This window comes from Cebidichthys violaceus, unplaced genomic scaffold, assembly GCF_023349555.1.
Source record: "Cebidichthys violaceus isolate CVI_PGR_0920_01 unplaced genomic scaffold, fCebVio1.0.p SCAF_17, whole genome shotgun sequence".
NCBI classification, from domain to species: Eukaryota; Metazoa; Chordata; class Actinopteri; order Perciformes; family Stichaeidae; genus Cebidichthys; species Cebidichthys violaceus.
In genome coordinates this window covers 1,699,965-1,719,052 of record NW_027176340.1, presented here as the reverse complement: position 1 = coordinate 1,719,052, position 19,088 = coordinate 1,699,965, and the positions used below count along the sequence as shown (strand labels likewise).

Below are 19,088 nucleotides of genomic sequence, written 5' to 3'. Positions count from 1 at the left end.
GCTGCTGTGGAAGTTGGGGAGGTGACGGCGCTGCCTTGTCTCGCTTGTTTGTGTGTCGGGCGGAGGGGAACTTCACGGCGGCTCCGGGTGTGGCTTCGAACGTGATAAATCTCAACGCGGGGAGAGAATGCGCAACAGCGATAGGGATTAAAACAAACAACCCTAAAGAAGATATAAAGCAACGAAGATACATATCCTCTGAAAAGCGGTAAGCGCGTGTGGTAGCTTCACTGGCAGCAGGAATCCGTGAGCTCGCTTTTCAACAGCTGGAATACTTTTTTTTTTGCGTGTGTGTGTGCTGGACTTCGTGGCTCGTTCTCATGTGTTTTTAGTCTGCTGTGGGAACTACCGAATCGACGCTAAAATTCAACCGTCCACAAAAAAAAATACCCACAAAAAAAAAAGTTGCTCGAGATTTGTTTTTCGGCCGCCCCGGACAAACTTCTCCGTTAGAGACCAACCGAATGCTGAACAACCAACGAGTGTTTGGGAATTCCATGCGTTAGAAAATCCAAGTTCACGCCGCAGGAGGAGACCTGTGAACGTTTGATCCAAAAAAAAAAGGGAAGCCGCCTTTACTCAACTTCAATCCTTGTTTTTAAATAAGGGTTTTTTTCGGACACAGCCCATAAATATATATATATATATATATATATATATATATATTTTTTTTTTCCTGGTGATATTTCCCCACTAAGCAGCAGTCCTGAAGCGCGCACTAGGAACCATGGGGTGTACAGTGAGTCAGGAGGATAAAGCCGCGGCCGAGAGGTCTAAAATGATTGATAAGAACCTGAGAGAAGATGGAGAGAAGGCGGCGAGGGAAGTGAAACTGCTGCTGCTGGGTGAGTATAGTCCGCCGCGACACTCAACGCGACACACATAACGGTCACAGACGAGTTGTGCAACAGCGTGAAACACTTGACCGATTCGTGCAAATATTTCACATCAGACAAAAAACAAATTCCATTAATACATGTTTGCCCTTTTTGAAAACACTGCCACTGTTGTAAGTTCCCCCAGTTACACCAGAACTCTTTGAGTGTTCAATCACCTCCTTTTTAAAAGAGACAAACGTGGCAGGAAAAAAAAAAATGCAGTTTGTGTGTGAGTGCAGTCATCTGAACGTGACCTCCCACCGCCCAAAGTTCACGTGTTGAAAGTAGCATGTCTCTGCTCCCTCTGGCCTCCATTCTGGGGCTCTGCTGTGAGGCCAGTGTGCTTTAGTAATCAGCACCCTGGATGCTGAGTGACACATCAGAGCAAAAAAAAAAAAAAAGAAGGGGGTTTCTGGTTGTCTTTTTGGACAGAGCGTGGTCACAAATAGTCATTCTTGACGTGAGCTGGGGGAGGGGGGGGTCTGGTTGATAGTGAGTGGGCCGCTGTTTGGACAGAAGGGTGAACAGCCCTGACCGTTCCCAGCACCGGCCAGAGCTCACACACACACACACGCACACACGCACACACACACGCACACACACACGTAAACACAAAACAACTGATTTGAAAAGTACTGCTCGGTAGCAAAGAGACACTTTCCCAGGCTTTCAAATGTCTCCCCGGTTCCTTTTTGACTCTCTGCTTCGTGTCTGCAACGTCCTTTTAATATTGAAGCCATACTAACGTTGTGTTTTACTTCCCACATGCTACATTTGATGAAGTTAAAATCTGTTAAATTCCTGCCTATGATGTGTAGCGTCTCACATCCAGCGATTCACACTGTGGAACTTACTGTGATTATTGCTCCAAGGGACTCATTTTATTAGTTATTATTATTTAGTCAACATTTTGGAACAGATTGGTGATCACAGAATCACACAAAAAAAATAAATAAATAATTGATTTGTCCTCCTCTGTCCTGACAGAAAACAGGAAGTGATGCTTAAATTGAGAGGGAACACACGCTGCGCTTTCCTCTCCTGGGTCTTTTGAAGAGACGGCTGCTTGTTAAGTTGCGCCCCTGGTTAGAAGGCTAATTACATACTCTGCTTTGTACAGCAGGTCCCATATCAGTAATTACCATCCGGCGCAGTGTGTGTGTGTGTGTGTGTGTGTGTGTGTGTGTGTGTGAGGGTTGAGAGGTCTGAATCTGAGCCAAGGGTTTGTCAATTTGTGCGTAAAGATTCACGTCGTGCAAGAAAGACTTCCCCTTGTGCATTTAGAATAAATAAAAGTGTCCTGGCATGCAACGGCTGCGGTCTCTGAAAAGTGAATTTTAAATTCTAGTAATAAATACGGTTAATTCCTTCGAGGCTGCACCAGATTCAGTTGATGTGATGCAGTCAAAGAGAGCGTTTCAGATGTAATCAAGTGAATAATAGGTGTGTAAATCGTGATCTGTCTCGCAGTGTGTGTGTGTGTGTGTGTGTGTGTGTGTGTGACGGAGGTGTGACATCCTTCCAGAGGTGTGACATCACGCCTCCAGGTGTGCTTTTCAAACCCTCCCGTCTGCTGCCACGGTATCTGTTGGAACAGCTGAGGAGCGTCTTCCCCTGTCCCTACGTGGAACCGTCTGTCCAGTAAAGCCTCACTTGTGAAATGTGTAATCTCACGTCCCTCCTAAAGCAAACTGCGGAGGCCCTCGAGACGAGGCGTGGACGCTTGAAGGACTGCCTGTTTCTACCGACTCTGAACCGCCGCCTTCCTTCAGCAAGCAGAGGAAGTCCAACCAGGACCGAAATGCTCCCCTCCATTGTTTCCTCTAACCCCGTACCCTCAAAGAAGGCTGTTTTGTCTCGTTGGATGTCCTCAGAGAAAGCCATTAGTTAATGAAGCATGGAGGACTTCATATGTCGCCGAGGCTTAAGCTTTCATTACCGGGAAGCACTCATTCACAGGCTTCCCCGCTGATTCTGCTCTTTGATTGACATTTAATCTCCTCCCCCGTCCACCGCCGTAAATTCTCCTCTCACTTAAGTTGATTCTCTCTATTCTTCAGCTCGGCACAAATGAGAAGTTCCTATTGGCAGCATGCTCTGCTTACACTGTAAGAACAGCAGCCTAGTAGTAGGAATCATCTCTGCATGATTCAGCACACACACACACACACACGCACACGCCTGTGTTAATTGCACATAAACACGTTGGCTCAGAGGCTTGATAAGCAATGCTGTTATGTAAATCTGCTGGCATACTGAATGCATGCAGCCTGTGGCCACAGCAGAAAGCTGCGTCTTAACATGAATATAAAAGACATTTTTACTAAAAAAAAACCCCGTCTTTGATATGTGAGCACGTTAAAGAAGCGTGCAGCACAAGTGTGTAGTGGAATACCCCCCCCCCCCCCCCCCCCCCACAGCTGTCAGCCTGACAGGGTGGAGGTGATGAATGAAGGAAGATAAACTGGGTTTTATCAGGCTGCAGGGACAAAGATGCAGATCGTGTTCTTAGAGGAGAAACAACTCGGCCTATTTAAAGTCCTGAGAACGAGCAGCGTCGTTATTCATGTCCGTTGAGCTCGGCGAAGCTGGTGCTGTACCGTGACATGATGTACCGTGCGTTCACCGCAGTACGCACGTTATTACAGACCCGGTTCATGACTCGGTCGTTGCCTCTGTGTCGAATCTGCTCCGATTTCCATTCCGCGGTCGCCGCAGTGCAAGGCCGACGTACCGTTTAGCCTGCAGCCGGTATTATTCGCGATCAAAGCATCAAACGGTTCAGCCGAAAAAAAAAAAAATGAAGTGCGGCGGCCGCGTTTCATCCCTCGCGCCGCGGAATGAGAAATGTGCTGTTAAATGCGTTCCGGGGCTAAGAATATATTACCCTCGCGTGGAGCTTGTGGAGCTCTAACACGGTCACCTTGACTGTTTTCTACCTAAAGACACCGGCCCTTTATCACGAACCGACGGTGGACGGTTCTAACCACCGGAGAAAGGAAGGAACACTTGATATGAAAGCGGTCGTTTTTCACTTCCTCTTTTATCTCGGCTCTCTGCAGCGTGCGCGAGAGGCGCCCGCTCGTCAATCTGCATGCTTTTGCTAAAGCCTTTTTGTAAGGAAGATCCGGTTAGATATATGTATATATACTTGAATATTACGATATTCAATGTTTTCTTGGCTAGAAAACAATGAAAGCTATTAAATACCTGCTGTGAAAATCATGAAGTAAGTTCATACAGATGCAAAAAAAAGATCAGAAGGAGTGAGCCAACGCAACACCTGCAGATTGTATCTAAGACATGTATACTGTCTGCTGTTCATGAGGCGTATTGAACCCATATACACACCACCTTTCCAATTAATATGTTGCATGAGCCCTGTGAAAATACTGCACATATTTAGGATGGATAGGCTTCTGACTACGTCATGTGAAATTACCGCAAATCCATCTTCCCGAGCCCAAAAGCCCAGACAACCCCCGGGGGGGGGGGGGGGGGGGGGGGGGGGGGGGCGTTTTTAAATCTCATCTCATTTTATTGGGTTGTAACCACTGTCGCACGTCTTCAAAGCCCGTTTGCTCCCGTGGGTTCCAGCAGAACGAACTGGTACCTTTTTTTTGTTTTTGTCTCTCTTAAAAAAACGCTTCGTTTCGGTAACTTTTCTCAAGGCCGGAGACTCGGTATTGATTGGAGACAGAGGGCCTCTATCGACGAGCCCGACTGCCGTTTTTTTTTTTGTGAAGTTGAGCTGGGGGGGGGAAACCTGAGCTGCAGCTGCAGCTCGGATCCTGTCATTATCTCTTTTGCCAGTCGGTGATTATAGAGGTGTTTGACCCGTCTTGACGAAAACTCTGGAAACGCTGCTCCGGTCAGCGCCCAAACTCCTTCTCCATGTCCTCTTTTTAACCCTCTCCAGGTTGAAGGGAATGTGACCAGAAACACTGAAGACGTAGCACACGACACGAGTGAAAGGTTTTCAATGAGGCTGCAGAATAACCAAGCAGGCAGGCAGACGGGCAGCGCATCGTAGCCCAAATAGTCCCCTATTTACTGTATATAGTCATGTTTGATGACAACACAAGGCGACGTGGTCAGACCCATGTGGTCTGTTCCTCCCTCTTATTAGAGCCAGTGTCTGAGTTGCAGTGGGTGTAATTACTGCCGACTGATTATAGAGACGCCGAGTCAGACTGACCTGCTCCTCAGGTATAAACGGCTCTACGTCTGAAGGCACAGGAAGTCTCATCTGAACATCAGCTGCCTAACTGCAGCCGATCTCTGTGCAGAAACGTGTCACTTCTGTAAGGTTCATCAAACGACCTGCTGCCCTGAGTGTGTGTGTGTGTTTGTATTTTTTTTCTTTTTAGGCGATTTGACCGTGTTTACTCAACAGTCTGCACCACAGTGCCGCCCGATTAGCTGTGTGACGCACCGGTCAGCAGAGTGTGTATGTGAAGGAGTCAGAATATCCTGCAATTACAGAGAGAGCTCCTCCAGATAAAGCCGGCTCCTGCAGACTGCGTGTCTCAGTGTTCGTCCACAGGGACGCCGCTGCACTATCCTCTTCTGCTCAGGAAATCCTCCACCCATACCTAAAAACCTTACCTCCACACGGCAGCACGTCTCTGCTGCTCTGCACCTCCATTATTCAGTGTAGGAAAGGCAGTGTGTGTCCTGTGTGTGTGTGTGTGTGTGTGTGTGTGTGTGTGTGTGTGTGTGTGTGTGTGTGTGTGTGTGTGTGTGTGTGTGTGTGAGAGACCAGTAAGCTGCTGCCTTTCTTTTGAGTGCAGCCCTCAGGGTTCACCTTGGTTCTGGTCACCACGGGGTGTGAAGATGTTTTGACATAGCATTAGACCACCGAGCCCCAATTCTCTCTGTGCACCCCCCCCCCCTTTCCGCCCTTCCTTTACCTCCGATAATGTGTGTAGAAGGAGGGAAGTAGATACTGCAGACAGCGCCGCACAGACACACCGGAACTGTTGCAAAATGCCAAGCTCTTAGTGCAGAAGGATGTGTCGGTTCACCCAAATTACAGAAAAATGTATAAGAGGCTGCAGCCTTGCAGATATATTTTGGCATGGCTTCCAGAGCCAGCCCAGTACGCTGAATGTGAATTTCCTTTTTTGCAAGAATACGTGTGATTGTGGTTATTTTGGACACACTTTTTCAATAGGAGTTTTTTTTTTTTTTTTTCTTTTTCTACCAAAGATCTAGAGATGATAAAAAAAACGAACCTCGCCCGTCGTTCTCCAGAGCTCTCCTGAGTACCGTTGTTTGTGGTCAGACGATCAAACAAAGCTGTGTTCACCTGCGTCGCGTCGCAGAGCAGAAAACCTTGGGGTGAATAAATCCAAACTTCTCTGCATGACTAGATCCCACTCAGGGCAAGAGAAGAAGTCTCTTTGTGTATTAACTGACCTGCTAATGCACATCACTATTCTGTCTTTCCTCCATTCGTTTTGCCCCAGGGCCAGAAAAAGCCTCTTTATTTTCCAGTTTCAAGCCAAACTTGATTGCCATTCTCCTGTGAAGTCCATATAGAGTTCCCTGTGGTGCAGCTTATTTTTGCTAGGGCCCTGAAAAAATACTCTCCACTCCTCAAGTTCATGACCCCCCCCACCCCCCACCACAGCATCACCAGAAATGTCAAAGTTCCTGCTTTATTTTGCTTACATCTACCAAGTACCCGTGGGGACTGGGTGTGGGGGGGGGGGGCTTTCTTTGTCCGATCATTTCATTACACACACATACAGAAAACCATTATCCCCTCGCTCCCCTTCCACGATCCATTTCCTTCTTCTTGCCATTATAGGAAATGAGCTCACTTCACTTCCCTTCTATCCGCATGTTTGTGCACTGGAAGGGGCTCGGTGCTCTGGGGGGGGGGCATCCTGCCCTCTCAGCTTTGTGTGTGTGTGTGTGTGTGTGTGTGTGTGTGTGTGTGTGTGTGTGTGTGTGTGTGTGTGTGTGTGTGTGTGTGTGTGTGTGTGTGTGTGTGTGTGTGTGTGTTGAATCCAGATTAAAAAAAACACTTAAACAAATGTCACAAAGAAGAGAACGTAGCTCTCCTGTTTTCAATGGAGGTGAATGTGACTCGTTGGTGCATTTCACCCCGGCGGTCTTGGAGAAGTGGGCGGGACTCCTGTGGGGGGGCTGAGGTGGAGATAAGAAGAAGAAGAAGAAGAAGAAGAAAGAGAGGAGGAATTTAATTGGCCACATAATCCTAGTCGAAAAGCTCACGAGATAATAAGAACGGATGGAAGCAGAGGGGTGGGAGGGTGGGGCCACGGCTCACATGTGACCAGAAATACCACTGCTGAGCGTATCGATACATATCTGTACTGGATTATGAAAGCCGTTTAAACACTCGTTTGATTCATGGCTACCTTTCTGCTCTCTCTTCTCTCCAGCAGCCAGTTGACAAACGCACCGCTGTCCTTTTTTATTTTTAAAAGAATCTAGAATTATGTCAGTTTTTCTGTGTGGTGTTGAATATCGATATATAATTTCAAAGCATTGTATCAAAGTTAAACAGCACAGTTTGATCCTCCCGGTGCCTTCATCTCTTCTTCTTCTAGTATAGCTGCTGGTCAGATGTGTTCTAGGCGGTCGAGGAAACTTGGGAGGACGAACAAAAAGAGTGCAGAATGGTGTGTGTGTGTGTGTGTGTGTGTGTGTGTGTGTGTGTGTGTGTGTGTGTGTGTGTGTGTGTGTGTGTGTGTGTGTGTGTGTGTGTGTGTGTGTGCGGGAGACGGGACGAGGCAGGCAGTTTCTAGCTGATGAGGGCGAAGAGATTTTAATCTTGAAAAACATCCACGGGTTTGTGTTTTGTGCTGCTGCAGAGATGTGAAATGGTGATGTTGTGAATGTGTCAGAAAGCCGCTGTCAGAGGAAATGGGAGGAGTCTCTCTCTCTCTCTCTCCCAGAGGTACAGGAAGCAGCGGGGGGGGGGGGGGGGGCTGCTTGTCATCTCTTCCATCGGCGCGCCCTTCTTCACTTCTTCACGTTTTCTAGACCTCACTCGATCTGCCGGCTTTCCGCATGCTTCCGGCTTCCGTCGGTGTTTTATCGGCGAAGAAGGGGCTTCAGGCGAGGCGTTTAAACCCGGAGTAGACCATCCACCGGTTTCCTGCTGAGAACCGTCACACGTTCTCTATTTAAACCTCAATGAACCCAAACCTACGTGAGGTAACGGTTGACCTTGTATTAGGTCACTGAGATGAACCAGGCAGTCAACATGCCCATGTGGTTTTGGGGTTTACGTGTTCCTTCTAACGCCGCTTCAGCTTCGCAGCGTTGGTCGTGAACACACTTGATCACTACAGTCACATTGTAGTCGATGGAGGGCCCGCCCTGCCGTCCCCACCGCCGCAGCCCAACTGCCCAAACCACATGTACATGAATGGGGAGCGCTGGTGTTTTTGATTTGATCTGGTGCGAATGCAGTCAGGAGATTTCTTGTAGCTCACCGTCTTCTTAAGATCTCTTCTATTTCTCTCTTTTGCCGTTTTATGCGCTCACGGTTTGTTAACTTGCGTCGCGGATGGAATTGATGTCATTTCCTGTTTCGGCCGCCTGTCACCCTCCCCGATCTGTCACTTCCTCTTTCAGCCGGCTGCGCGTAAAAAGAGAAGTAGACGCGAGTCTGTTGTTGGGCTGGCGGAGGAAACCAGCACACCCATCCTGTGTCAGTCCTCCGGTTCTGGTCCTCAGACTGCAGGCACCACTGCTGCTCACCAAACAATGAAGCGAGTCTCATTTCAACGTCTCTGTGCTCAGAGAGACTTTTGGAAGGAATGTAGCAGAGAGACATAAAATATGTTTTTTTTTGTTTTTCCACCCTATAAAAATAACTCTTAAAGCAGCAGGGCATAATGGAAACATGTGTGTGTGAAGGGTTAAATAAGCAGTGGGCATTCTGCTGTGTTGTATTATAACATAACATACAGTGTGTCAAATATGTGACAAAACTAATCATCGCAATCATAAGGATTTGTGGTGTGATATAAATATTGTCTACGATACGAACACATTCACACACAAGCAACACCTGGTTATCGATGGCTACTTCTGGCTAAAGTGAGAGGAGGGGGGGGGGGGTTAAGGAAAAAGGCATTTTGCTTTCATCACCTGAGTCTCCATCTTCAAGGGAATGGGGGAGAAAAAACGCTGACTCGGCCTCGAGAGATTATGTCCTCCAGGAAGGCTTTAATCAGACCTGTTGGCAACCTGGGAGCTGTTTTTACTTTGCTGCTACTGCTGTGTGTGTGTGTGTGTGTGTGTGTGTGTGTGTGTGTGTGTGTGTGTGTGTGTGTGTGTGTGTGTGTGTGTGTGTGTGTGTGTGTGTGTGTGTGTGTGTGTGTGTGTGAGAGAGAGCTTGTTTTATGGTCACAGAAGTGTGTGTGTGTGCGTGTGTGTGTGTGCGCGGGGGGGAAAGAACCTTATTACAATGAAAGTGACAGTAGCTTCATCCTGACCAGCCTGTGTTTTTTTTTTTATTGTTCCTCTGCAAACTAATGACTCGGAGGGAAACGACAACACGACTGTGGAAAAATTCCCAGGAATCAAATGTTCAAACGGGCTGGTTTCTATGAAACAACATGTTAGCGTGTGATCAAATGCCAGCAGAAACGAGCTTTTATTCCCTCTCTTATGATATTCCAACGTGCAGAAAGTCACTTGTGCTGTTTTCTCACGAGGTAAATAATTCTATTATAAAGATTAGGTTATGCTTTGGGCTGTAAATCCCTTTTTAAAATGATTCCTCAACCCTCACTTTCATGTCGTTCCTTCTATTCCGTTTTCGACGTGGACTCTGGATGTTGCTCCGCTCTTTTCCACTTAAATAACTCGATCGCGACAACTGTGCCAATGGCTGGCAGGGAGCTGTGTGTGTGTGTGTGTGTGTGTGTGTGTGTGTGTGTGTGTGTGTGTGTGTGTGTGTGTGTGTCTGTGTGTGTGTGTGTGTGTGTGTGTGTGCCTTCCATTCCATTCCTAGTGCAGTTTTTTTTTACTTTTTTTTTTTTATACGATAGAGAGCCGGAGGTTAGGAAAACTAATAAGCGGAGCATAAGACGGTCTCATCCACATTATTGAGAGTCCCTTCCCCGCACACATTTTTTGGTTGAACTGACGCTCGTGTCGGCGTGATCGTTAGAAGGACGCTCCGACTAAAGGAGCGTAGCTACATCCAGGGAGGTGTCGGTGAGCGTGAGAGCGAGAGAATGAGTGACTGAGAAACCGCTTCAAACGTAAACAATCACATCGGCTGACTAGTCGGGGACGTTTGAGATAACTCTGGCCTGAAGCGTATGTCCATAAACATCCTGATAACCCGTTTTTTATGACCCTTTTTTTATTTCCACGTTTGACCGTTGGACCTCAGTAGTCAAGCGAGCGGCGAGATAAGGATGTGGGGCAGCGGCGAGATACAGGAGGAAGAAAGATTTCACTTGAGTAGAGGTGATGGTAAACAAAGCTCTCTTTGTCTGTACCCAAAACTTATTTTTTGGGGGCCTTTACTTCCACTATATTTCTGAGGGAACTTTTGTACTTTTTTTTTTTACCACATTTTAGCTGCATTTGATCAGATAAATGCAGCTACTTGACAGTATGTTTTTCTTGCTGATTGCTACCTTTTTATAGGATCTGTTAAAAAGACAAAAAATTGGCCGAGATGTACTCAGCCAATCGTCAACAGCTGATATATTCGTCCAATCGTCCGACCCTATAGTACCAAAGTTACATATTTTATTGTGGGTTTTTTTCCCCACTGCCGCTCTGGGGACTCCAACACTAAATATGCAACATTTTCAGAAACAAACTCCACATGTTAATTATGAAGTCACAGTCTGTTTATTATATGTAGTTTTCCCTGCAGCTTCATGTGCCAAGTCTCCAAGCTGAGGTCCGTCACGCTTCATCACTTTGAACAAGGACTCCTCTGGCCTTGCCTTCTTCTCACATTAACACGCGTTCTAATCGACTCGACCGTCTCTTAAGGTGACCTCGCTGTCGGACCCCCGACCGTGGAATAATAGAAGCATAATTACCGTTTAACCCGCCGGGGATATTTGCCCCTCACTCTTTGAATGCGGCTTAGCGATTAGCTTAGTTGTGTGTGTGTGTGTGTGTTGAGAGCTGGAGCTCAGCTCTGTATTACACTGTATTATATTTGTGTTGCTCTGGCGTGAATCCTAATAAAAGCACATTTCTGTTCAAGTAAACCTGTCCCCAGTTTAGTGTTGCTGCTATTTCAGATGTTCTACTTTCTACTGCTCAACAGTGCAGCTCTCCACGAATGATCTAAACAACCAGTTTGCACTGTGGGGGGTGGGGTGTGTGTGTGTGTGTGTGTGTGTGTGTGTGTGGGGGGGGGGGGGGGTTTACAGCAGGGACAAGAGAAAGAGAGACGGGTGAGGTAGGGAAGGAGGGCATGGGTTAGCACACTGAAAGGAAGTAGTGAAAGGGAAAAGGGGGGGGGGCGCGTAAGAAGCCCGGAGCTGGAGCAGAGCAGGGTGCAGCTGAGCCTCTGGCAGGGACACATCACTGAGGGCTTTATTGTGATTTGTAATTATGTGGTTTTCTGTGGGGCCTCGGCTCGGTGCGCTCTCCCACACTGAGGCTCCTTTTAGCCGGGGTGGGGGGGGGGGGGATACTGAGGAGGAGAACAGAGGAAGAGAGGGTGGGGCCCCGGGGGGGGGGGGTCACTGCTAACTATTCCTGTTAAACCAAGAATGATCAGATGTGAGCGGACTCAGAAAACAGACTGGTGTATATTTAAATTCAGACGTAACTTGTTGGAATGAGGGGTCAACTTTGAATTATGTTTTCTTCCTTTCTGGGATCTGTGTGTGTGTGTGTGTGTGTGTGTGTGTGTGTGTGTGTGTGTGTGTGTGTGTGTGTGTGTGTGTGTGTGTGTGTGTGTGTGTGTGTGTGTGAGAGACAGTATGTTTACAAGAAAAGGTATGTGTCACAACGGGCACAGTGATGAAGTGGGTTCTGAAGCTGTGTCATTTACACAATGAGCAAATGTGACAAATGAAATGTAATTACACTGGGGTATTCCCAGAAGCAGCATTCTTATCAAAGGACCGTACACTGTTTCCTAAAGGGTTAAAGTACTGGTACTGGTACTATACTTCTTGGATCTAGCTGTAGATTCCTACCATGGAAAGTTGATTATAAATAGACCCAAACTTTGTCTTTCTTATTCTCCTTTTTGATTGGAATGTTTTAGCCTTGATCATGAGATTACAACAAGCTGGTTGAGACTTGAGAGGTCGGCTCTGGTGCGGCTCGGCTTGAAGACCTGAATCCTTATTCTCAGACGGAGGATCCAGTGGAGGAAAGGACACAAGCGGGCTGCGGTGTAAGGAAGTCACAGATTTCGGTGTCTTCCGACTGAACATGAATAGATGTCAAAAGGAATCCTGGACAGACACGATGGCAAAGTGTCGGAGTGTTTCGCTGTCAGTCGGTGGCTGAGCTGTGCCAGTCAGGCTGAAGAGAGCTGACAGCTTTACTGAGACGAGTTTAGAAAAGCAGCAGCAGCAGCAGCACGGCGTGCTACGCTTCCATGCCACTTTAATCGCAGCGTCTGCAAAGCCAGAGATGTAATACTATAGGCTGCATATCCGAAATAGCCTTATTGTGATATTGATTTGAGTCTGGTTGAAGGCTGAGTGTTTTCAACAGTAAATACTTTTAAAGTAGTGTTGCTAGTTTCAGTCTAAGGTGCCGTGACTCACAGCCTTTCCTCTTTGCGTCTGCGTATCGATCGCTCTCCTCTCTCAGTCTGCCCTTAAAAGCAGACTGAGCCAAATGCAGAAGGCCGTGCAGTTGACTCACACCTGCCCACAAAAAAAAAGAAGAAAAAAAAGCTTCCAGTTGCAGCATGGGTGGATTTCCTGTTGTTCTGCTTTCTTCTCTCTCTTTTTTTAAAACAACACACCACCACCACCCACTGCAAGACATTCAGGCCTGCAACAGTCTGTGACAACACGCACAGAGAAAAGAAATATCCCATCAGATTCAAGGAGATCTGGTCCAGTTTTCTTAGAGTCACACATCCGTTCTTTAGTCTTCTATGGCCTGAGCTGCACTCTCTGCTCGGGTTTGATTAAAGGCTGTGGAGAAATGAGGCGGTGGGGGGGGGGGGGGGGGGCAGGGGGGGCAGGGCCAGGGCCTCCCCACTCCCTCTGGTCTTAAGGGACCCTAAATACAGCTTCTCTCGTCTTTTGTTAACAATGTCACTTCTAAATTACAGCCCAGTCCAGCCCGTACACATGTGTAGCCCCGACGTTTCCATTGGCTCGGTGAGTCTCGTGTTGTGGTTCGGGAGGAGCAAAGGCGACGTAGTTTTCAGGGTTTGCAGAAGCAGAAGGCGGATCGGTGCTTCCTATTCCTACGAGCTGTGAAGACTACAGTTTCAATGTTTGGACTGTTTTAAAAGTTCATTTCTCAGATCCCGCATGCACCTTAATACGGTTCAGCGTTACTTGCACGAGTTTGGTGGTGTTGCCTTTTTAAAGAGAGGAAGAAGTGGTCGTCAAACTTGGGCACATTGTGCGAGTGTACGAGCGCAGGCGGGAGGGAACAGGAAAGGCGGGGCTGGAGGCGACGCTGCGCGTTTCCTGTGAGGCAGGAAGTGAGCCGGGTCAGACCACAGACGCTCTGTGAGTTATTGCTCCGAGCTGCTGCTGCTGCTGCCAAAAGCCAAAATAAATAATCCACTCAAGCCTCACTCGTCCCTCTGATTTCAAACTTTACATTAATTAGACTACTTTTCTGACAGCGATGACACTAAAGGAGTCTTAACTCGTAAACACTCCGGCTCCTGATCCCTCTACCTGTGTGTGTGTGTGTGTGTGTGTGTGTGTGTGTGTGTGTGTGTGTGTGTGTGTGTGTGTGTGTGTGTGTGTGTGTGTGTGTGTGTGTGTGTGTGTGTGTGTGTGTGTGTGTGTGTGTGTGTGTGCGTGTGTTCTCATGTTGGCTCCTGAAGGTCACTAGGAAGAGAGCTAATAAGTAATGCGCTACGAGGGAAGATAGGAACGCGACATTTGTCTGAGGATCAAACCGTGACCTTCAACATGAGAAGAGAGAGGAGTTAAAGGAGCCAAGAGACGCATGACTCAGCTGTTTATGCTGACATTAGTGTTGGATTGTGTGTGTATCAGCCATTTATTAAGATACCTGCCTGCATGGACTGTAGTGCTATATTACAAGAAAGACACCCCTGAAGCACGGCGTTTCCTCGTGTGACGATTGTGTCGCACGTCACCTTCTAATTACCTGCAGAAACCACTGGAAGCACGCGACGGCTCTCTCGCAGCGCCGCGTTGTTCTGCTCAGTGTGAACGGTTCTCTGTGATCGCCCCGATGTATGGCGGCTACATCCCGACCCGTCAATCTCTTACAATCACGCCGCGAGGCGAGCAAATATTGACTCTTCAGAGGACCAGCCCCGCTCTTTAAAAAGCATAATTACTGTAACCTTTGCATAAATTGTGGACACTTAGCCTACAATGCCTTTTTTCAAATGTAGGGGCATTATGTCTGATAGTCTACATTTAACCCTGGAGGCAAAAAAAAAAAAAAAAAAAGAGTGATGCACCAGTTCTTCTCAGTCCATCCTGAGAGAGAAAACTGCTGTGATTTCTGTTCTTTTGTTAGACGAAGCAGCCTCATCTTGATAACGCTGAAAAGAGGGGCTGGAAGATGGACTTGTTTGGGAGAAGAGAGGAGAAAATACCAACCTTCCTCTTCCTGAGGATCTGCTGCTGGTTCCCAGCAGAGAGAAAGAACCAAATATTTGTGGCACTACTTTGTGCGTTTGCCACCGTGCGGTGCATACATATGAAACGATAGATCCTTTATCCTTCCTCTCCTCTAGAATCAGCAGAAAGACGATTTTATCTCTTAGTGTGATGACTTAATACATTTAAATGCATTTTTAATTTGGGTGTCTTTCCGTCGTACACGAAGTGTGACAAGACTCCCAAACTTTTCCAGACCTGCAACTCATTGCCCATACACACTTCAGAACCCTCCTAAATGTGGCTGCAGAATTTCATTTTAAAACGATACGTTTGATTCAACGATTCTGCTTGCATCAGTGGAAAGATCCTTAGCATGAAACCGGAACATGTTCACACCCAAAATTCCTGCAGAACCTTTTTCATGTCTCTCTTCAATGACGTTCTGACGTTCCTCTCACAGACAGGAAGTTGGTGTTTCACAGAGTGGGTTTCGGGTCGCCACGCTCTTTTTGAATCGTCAGATTGTTTGTTTTTCATGATACAACTTTTGATCATGAATGATGAATGTGGAGATTTAACGACATATGGACACTTTAACCTCTTCGTCCGTCGACTCGACCTCAATGGCGACTCTGACTTCCTGTAGACGGTTGTTAGAAAGAGGAGGCTCGTTGAAAAGACACTGTAAATATAAAAGTAATGTAACCTGTAATGGTGACGTTATATACCGTTAGTGCTGCGTTGGTGCCGTTGACCCTTGACCCCCTAACTGTTCTACTGGTTCTGCGCGGGCCTTTTAGATCAGACTGTGGTTGTACTGGGCTGTTCATGCGCAGCAAATCTGGATAAATACAGTTATAAAAAAAAGGTCCTTCCTTATCTCCGCCTCTCCTTTGTCTCCGGGTGAAGCCAGACGGGCGGCGTTGCCGTGGCGTTAATGAACGAACCTGCTTTTGTCCGGTCCTCTCTGACCTTGTGTTTGAGGTCTTTTGTGCGCGTTGGCTTCAGTGAACTCTTCGATGTTTAAAGTGTGGGAAAAAAAAAAAAAAAAAAGGTCCCGGTTACTATGGCGATTATCACCGGAGCAGAGTGTGTTTTGAAAGCAAACAAAGTGTGTTTTGGCACTACGGCCGACCGGGAGAGGATGTCACCGACGGCAATGAAGGTGACTGTGTGCGCTTGAAGGGAAATTTCCGACATTTGCATAGTTGTTTTTTTTTTTTGGTGCCATGATTCTTATCCGTTCTAACGTTTGTTTGGCACTAACTTCAGACAAAGTGGCTGATGATAAAAGCTCTGCTTCTCTGCCCCATTCTTCTTCTTCGGATTCGCTCCACAGAGCGTCCGTCTGTCTCTTCGGAGAGTGCGGTGGCTGTCGCTCTGGTCAGCTGCAGGGAGAGGAAACCTGAAAGGAAGTGGAAGAAACAAAAGCAGAGCGAGCCAAACAAAGCCGCAATGAGGCTTCTGGTAGACGTGCCAGTTCAGGGGCAACGTGCTCAAACACAAAGAGCGCTCTGTGAGAGGACCGCTGCTCCGTATTCCTAGGAAGTCCTTGCTCGCACACGGGCAGTACGATCTCACACACACACACACACACACACACACACACACAGAGACAACCTAAGCATGTTTAATCGTTCACGACATAATGCCTTTTTTTTTTTTGTGGAAACATCTTAATGCTTTTCTGCTGGAAAGGTGTTGACGCAGGTGTCTTGTAGTCGCTACTGGGCTCAGTCCACACAGAAGTAAATGTTAGCTGCTAAAAGAACTGAAAATCAATATTCTTAAGGTTTGGTTTCCAGAAGCAAGCAGTGGTAGTGAGTAGTCCTTATGGAAGGATTTCAATATATTCTGTATTAAATGTCACGCTCGTATTTTGGTGACATTTGCTGACTCTCTCTGGGTTACATAACTGTTGTCGAAATGTCAAAAAACACGAAACCTTCAAGCCCTCAGTGTGTGTGGCTGTTTGTCTCTTTTCCGCGGAAAGCGTCTGAACGGATCGTGAACTGCAGCTTCTGTCGGCGCTTGCGCCACACGGCTGCCGTAAACACATGACATATTACATCAAACATTAACACGAGTGACCCGTCCTGAGTCTCAGAGGACTCACCAACACTGTTTGTGCTGCACCAGAGAGCTAAACTTACCTTTTTTTTGATCTTTTCTAAAGTGTGAAGTGAGGTGAGGCGGACAACGTAAAGGAGTGTCTGTAGCGCATCAGCGGTGATAAACAAACAGCACGATCAGAGTAGGAGATGCAGAGGTTTACAGTCATAGCGCCATGTGTGCTGAGAAGAGCGCACGGGTGATTGACCCTTCGCTAAGCCCCGCCCCCCCCTCCCCCCCTCCCTCTGCTACCGTGGCGCCCACACTCTCACCGCCTGCAGGCCCTCAGTAAATATTATCTCATTTTTTTTTTTAGAAAAACAAAAAAGAAGCTGACAGAAGGGTTCATGCTGAGGTAACTCTGCTAATGTTAGCTGGCCGACGCTACGCTATGATTGGCCGGTCTTGACTCGGCAAAGGATCAATTGTGGGTCAGTCATTAAAATGTGGAAAAAAAAGTATAAAGTCAAGGTGCGGGGGTTACGCCCCTAGATCTTTTTATTATAACAAAAAAACAGGAATCGATCTGTGCTGCCCAAGAACAAGTCGGATCAACTATTTATCATAAATCCAGCACTTGATTGACAAAGAAATCCTTTGACTGGAAGCCTAGCTGCTAAAACTATGCAGCACGCACCTTTTTAAAATGCAAGCGGTGCACTTTTCTTTAAGAGTTTAACAGCACTTTTTTTAAAATGTTTCGGCTGCTTTGAATGATTGAGAGAGCATCTTTCCTGAGTCTGCAGAGGAGAGAGACTGATCTGGGGCCTGTGTGTGTGTGTGTAGACTGCTGTTTTGTCTTGTCTCACATGCATGTTTAATCCCAGTGAAACACAGAACCACGACGGTGTGTCACATCTGCAAACTTGAGACTCGGAATCATTCAGTCCGGTACAGGAAGCTATTGTTTGTTTTTTGTTTTACAGGAAGTCTGCTAATGACGGAAGGTCTTATTTACCTCATTACTTAAGTCTTCTAATTCTGTTTCACAAATGTCGTTTCATCAGCAGAGTATCAAGGTTTCTATGACGCCTGCACAGTGAGTCTCATCATCATCATCATCATCATCATCATCTGACTCCAGTGCAGGGACAGCGTTTTAAATGCGTCATGGGCTGTATCGTCTCTGTTGACAGTTAGTCCATTATTATAGTGTTGATTAAGGAATCTTAATAAGCTTCCATGACGTTGTCGTTGCAGACGTCTCTCATTTGAATAACAACATATAACGGTAACGTGACAGTTTCCATGAGCTCCGTGTGAAAGTCGAGACTGTTGACCTCCTGAATGTCTCCATGAAGGGACAGATCGACTTGAATTATTTCATTCAAAGCAGCTTTCAGCTCCGAGGAAAACGTGTGAACCGTTGAGAAACCTCCCTCTTCACCCCCGACTCTTTTCATTTCCTGTGCTTTTTCTTTTTTTTTTTCTTCTTTTCGCTATAGCGGCGCAGAACTGGAATAAACTTCCTGTCTGTTTGTCACCGTGGTTAATTGCGGCCTCTTATGGCAACATGTGCTCCTCCTCTACGAGCTCCTGCGCGCTTCAGATGTGTTGATTTCACGCCATTCATCGTTTCGTGTCGATAATTATAACACACATTACCAGTCTGCTTGATGAGCAAAACTCATTTTCCCAACCTTGTTGTAAAGACACACACGGAGAGAGACATGTCTCCATAAATGAAGCGGCTTCGTCTCGATGTTATGAGCATCATGCAGCACAGCGGTGGAGAGTTTCCTCTTCCTCACCAGCTGTTCCAATTATCCCTCATGTCTCACCACCAAATGTACCGACAAACTGTACGTTACCAAATCTCACTATTAGCTAGAACACAACACATATAGCCGACTTCAACAGAAAGCACTAGAGCTGCACAGTGAGTCTAATATTCAAATAAAACCTGTGATTAAAGTCTCAGAAGCGTTTCTTCCCTACAGCCGTACACAGGCCTCTGCTTCTTCACTGCTACGGCTTTTAAATGTTCGTTAAATTGCTGCGTTTGTTACTTGGCGTCAAAGTTCATCTTAAAAGAGAATGGCTTTTTATCTAAAAGTTCAAAATTGGATTTCGCGGCGTCTCATTTAAAGTTGAATTGAAATGCTGAGCGAGGATTTATTTTAATTTTGTCGCTCCGGCCCCCCGTCTGGTGCGTCGGTTCTGGTCGGTCCCTTTCATGTCGGCGGGCTTCAAGGCCGCGCGAGCCTCCGAGTTTCAGAGCGGCGAGAAGGCCGGCCGTCTCCGGCGGCCTCGGCCCGTCTCGTCTGCTCTTTGATCGATGGCCTTTCGGTCCCGACTAATCATCCCAGACAAGATCGGGAGGCTGGCGACTTTG

The 19,088-nt window shown here is 47.0% G+C and overlaps 1 protein-coding gene across 1 annotated transcript in view; it reads left to right on the top strand.

The window, feature by feature from the left end:
• Positions 1-24: 24 nt before the first annotated feature.
• LOC137873630 (guanine nucleotide-binding protein G(i) subunit alpha-2-like) overlaps positions 25-19,088 on the top strand; it is a 40,236-nt gene continuing 21,172 nt past the window's right edge. The window contains exon 1 of the mRNA XM_068711917.1: positions 25-845. Within this exon, the coding sequence (XP_068568018.1) occupies positions 728-845 (118 nt within the window). The 5' untranslated portion in view covers positions 25-727. The remainder of the gene's footprint in view (positions 846-19,088) is intronic.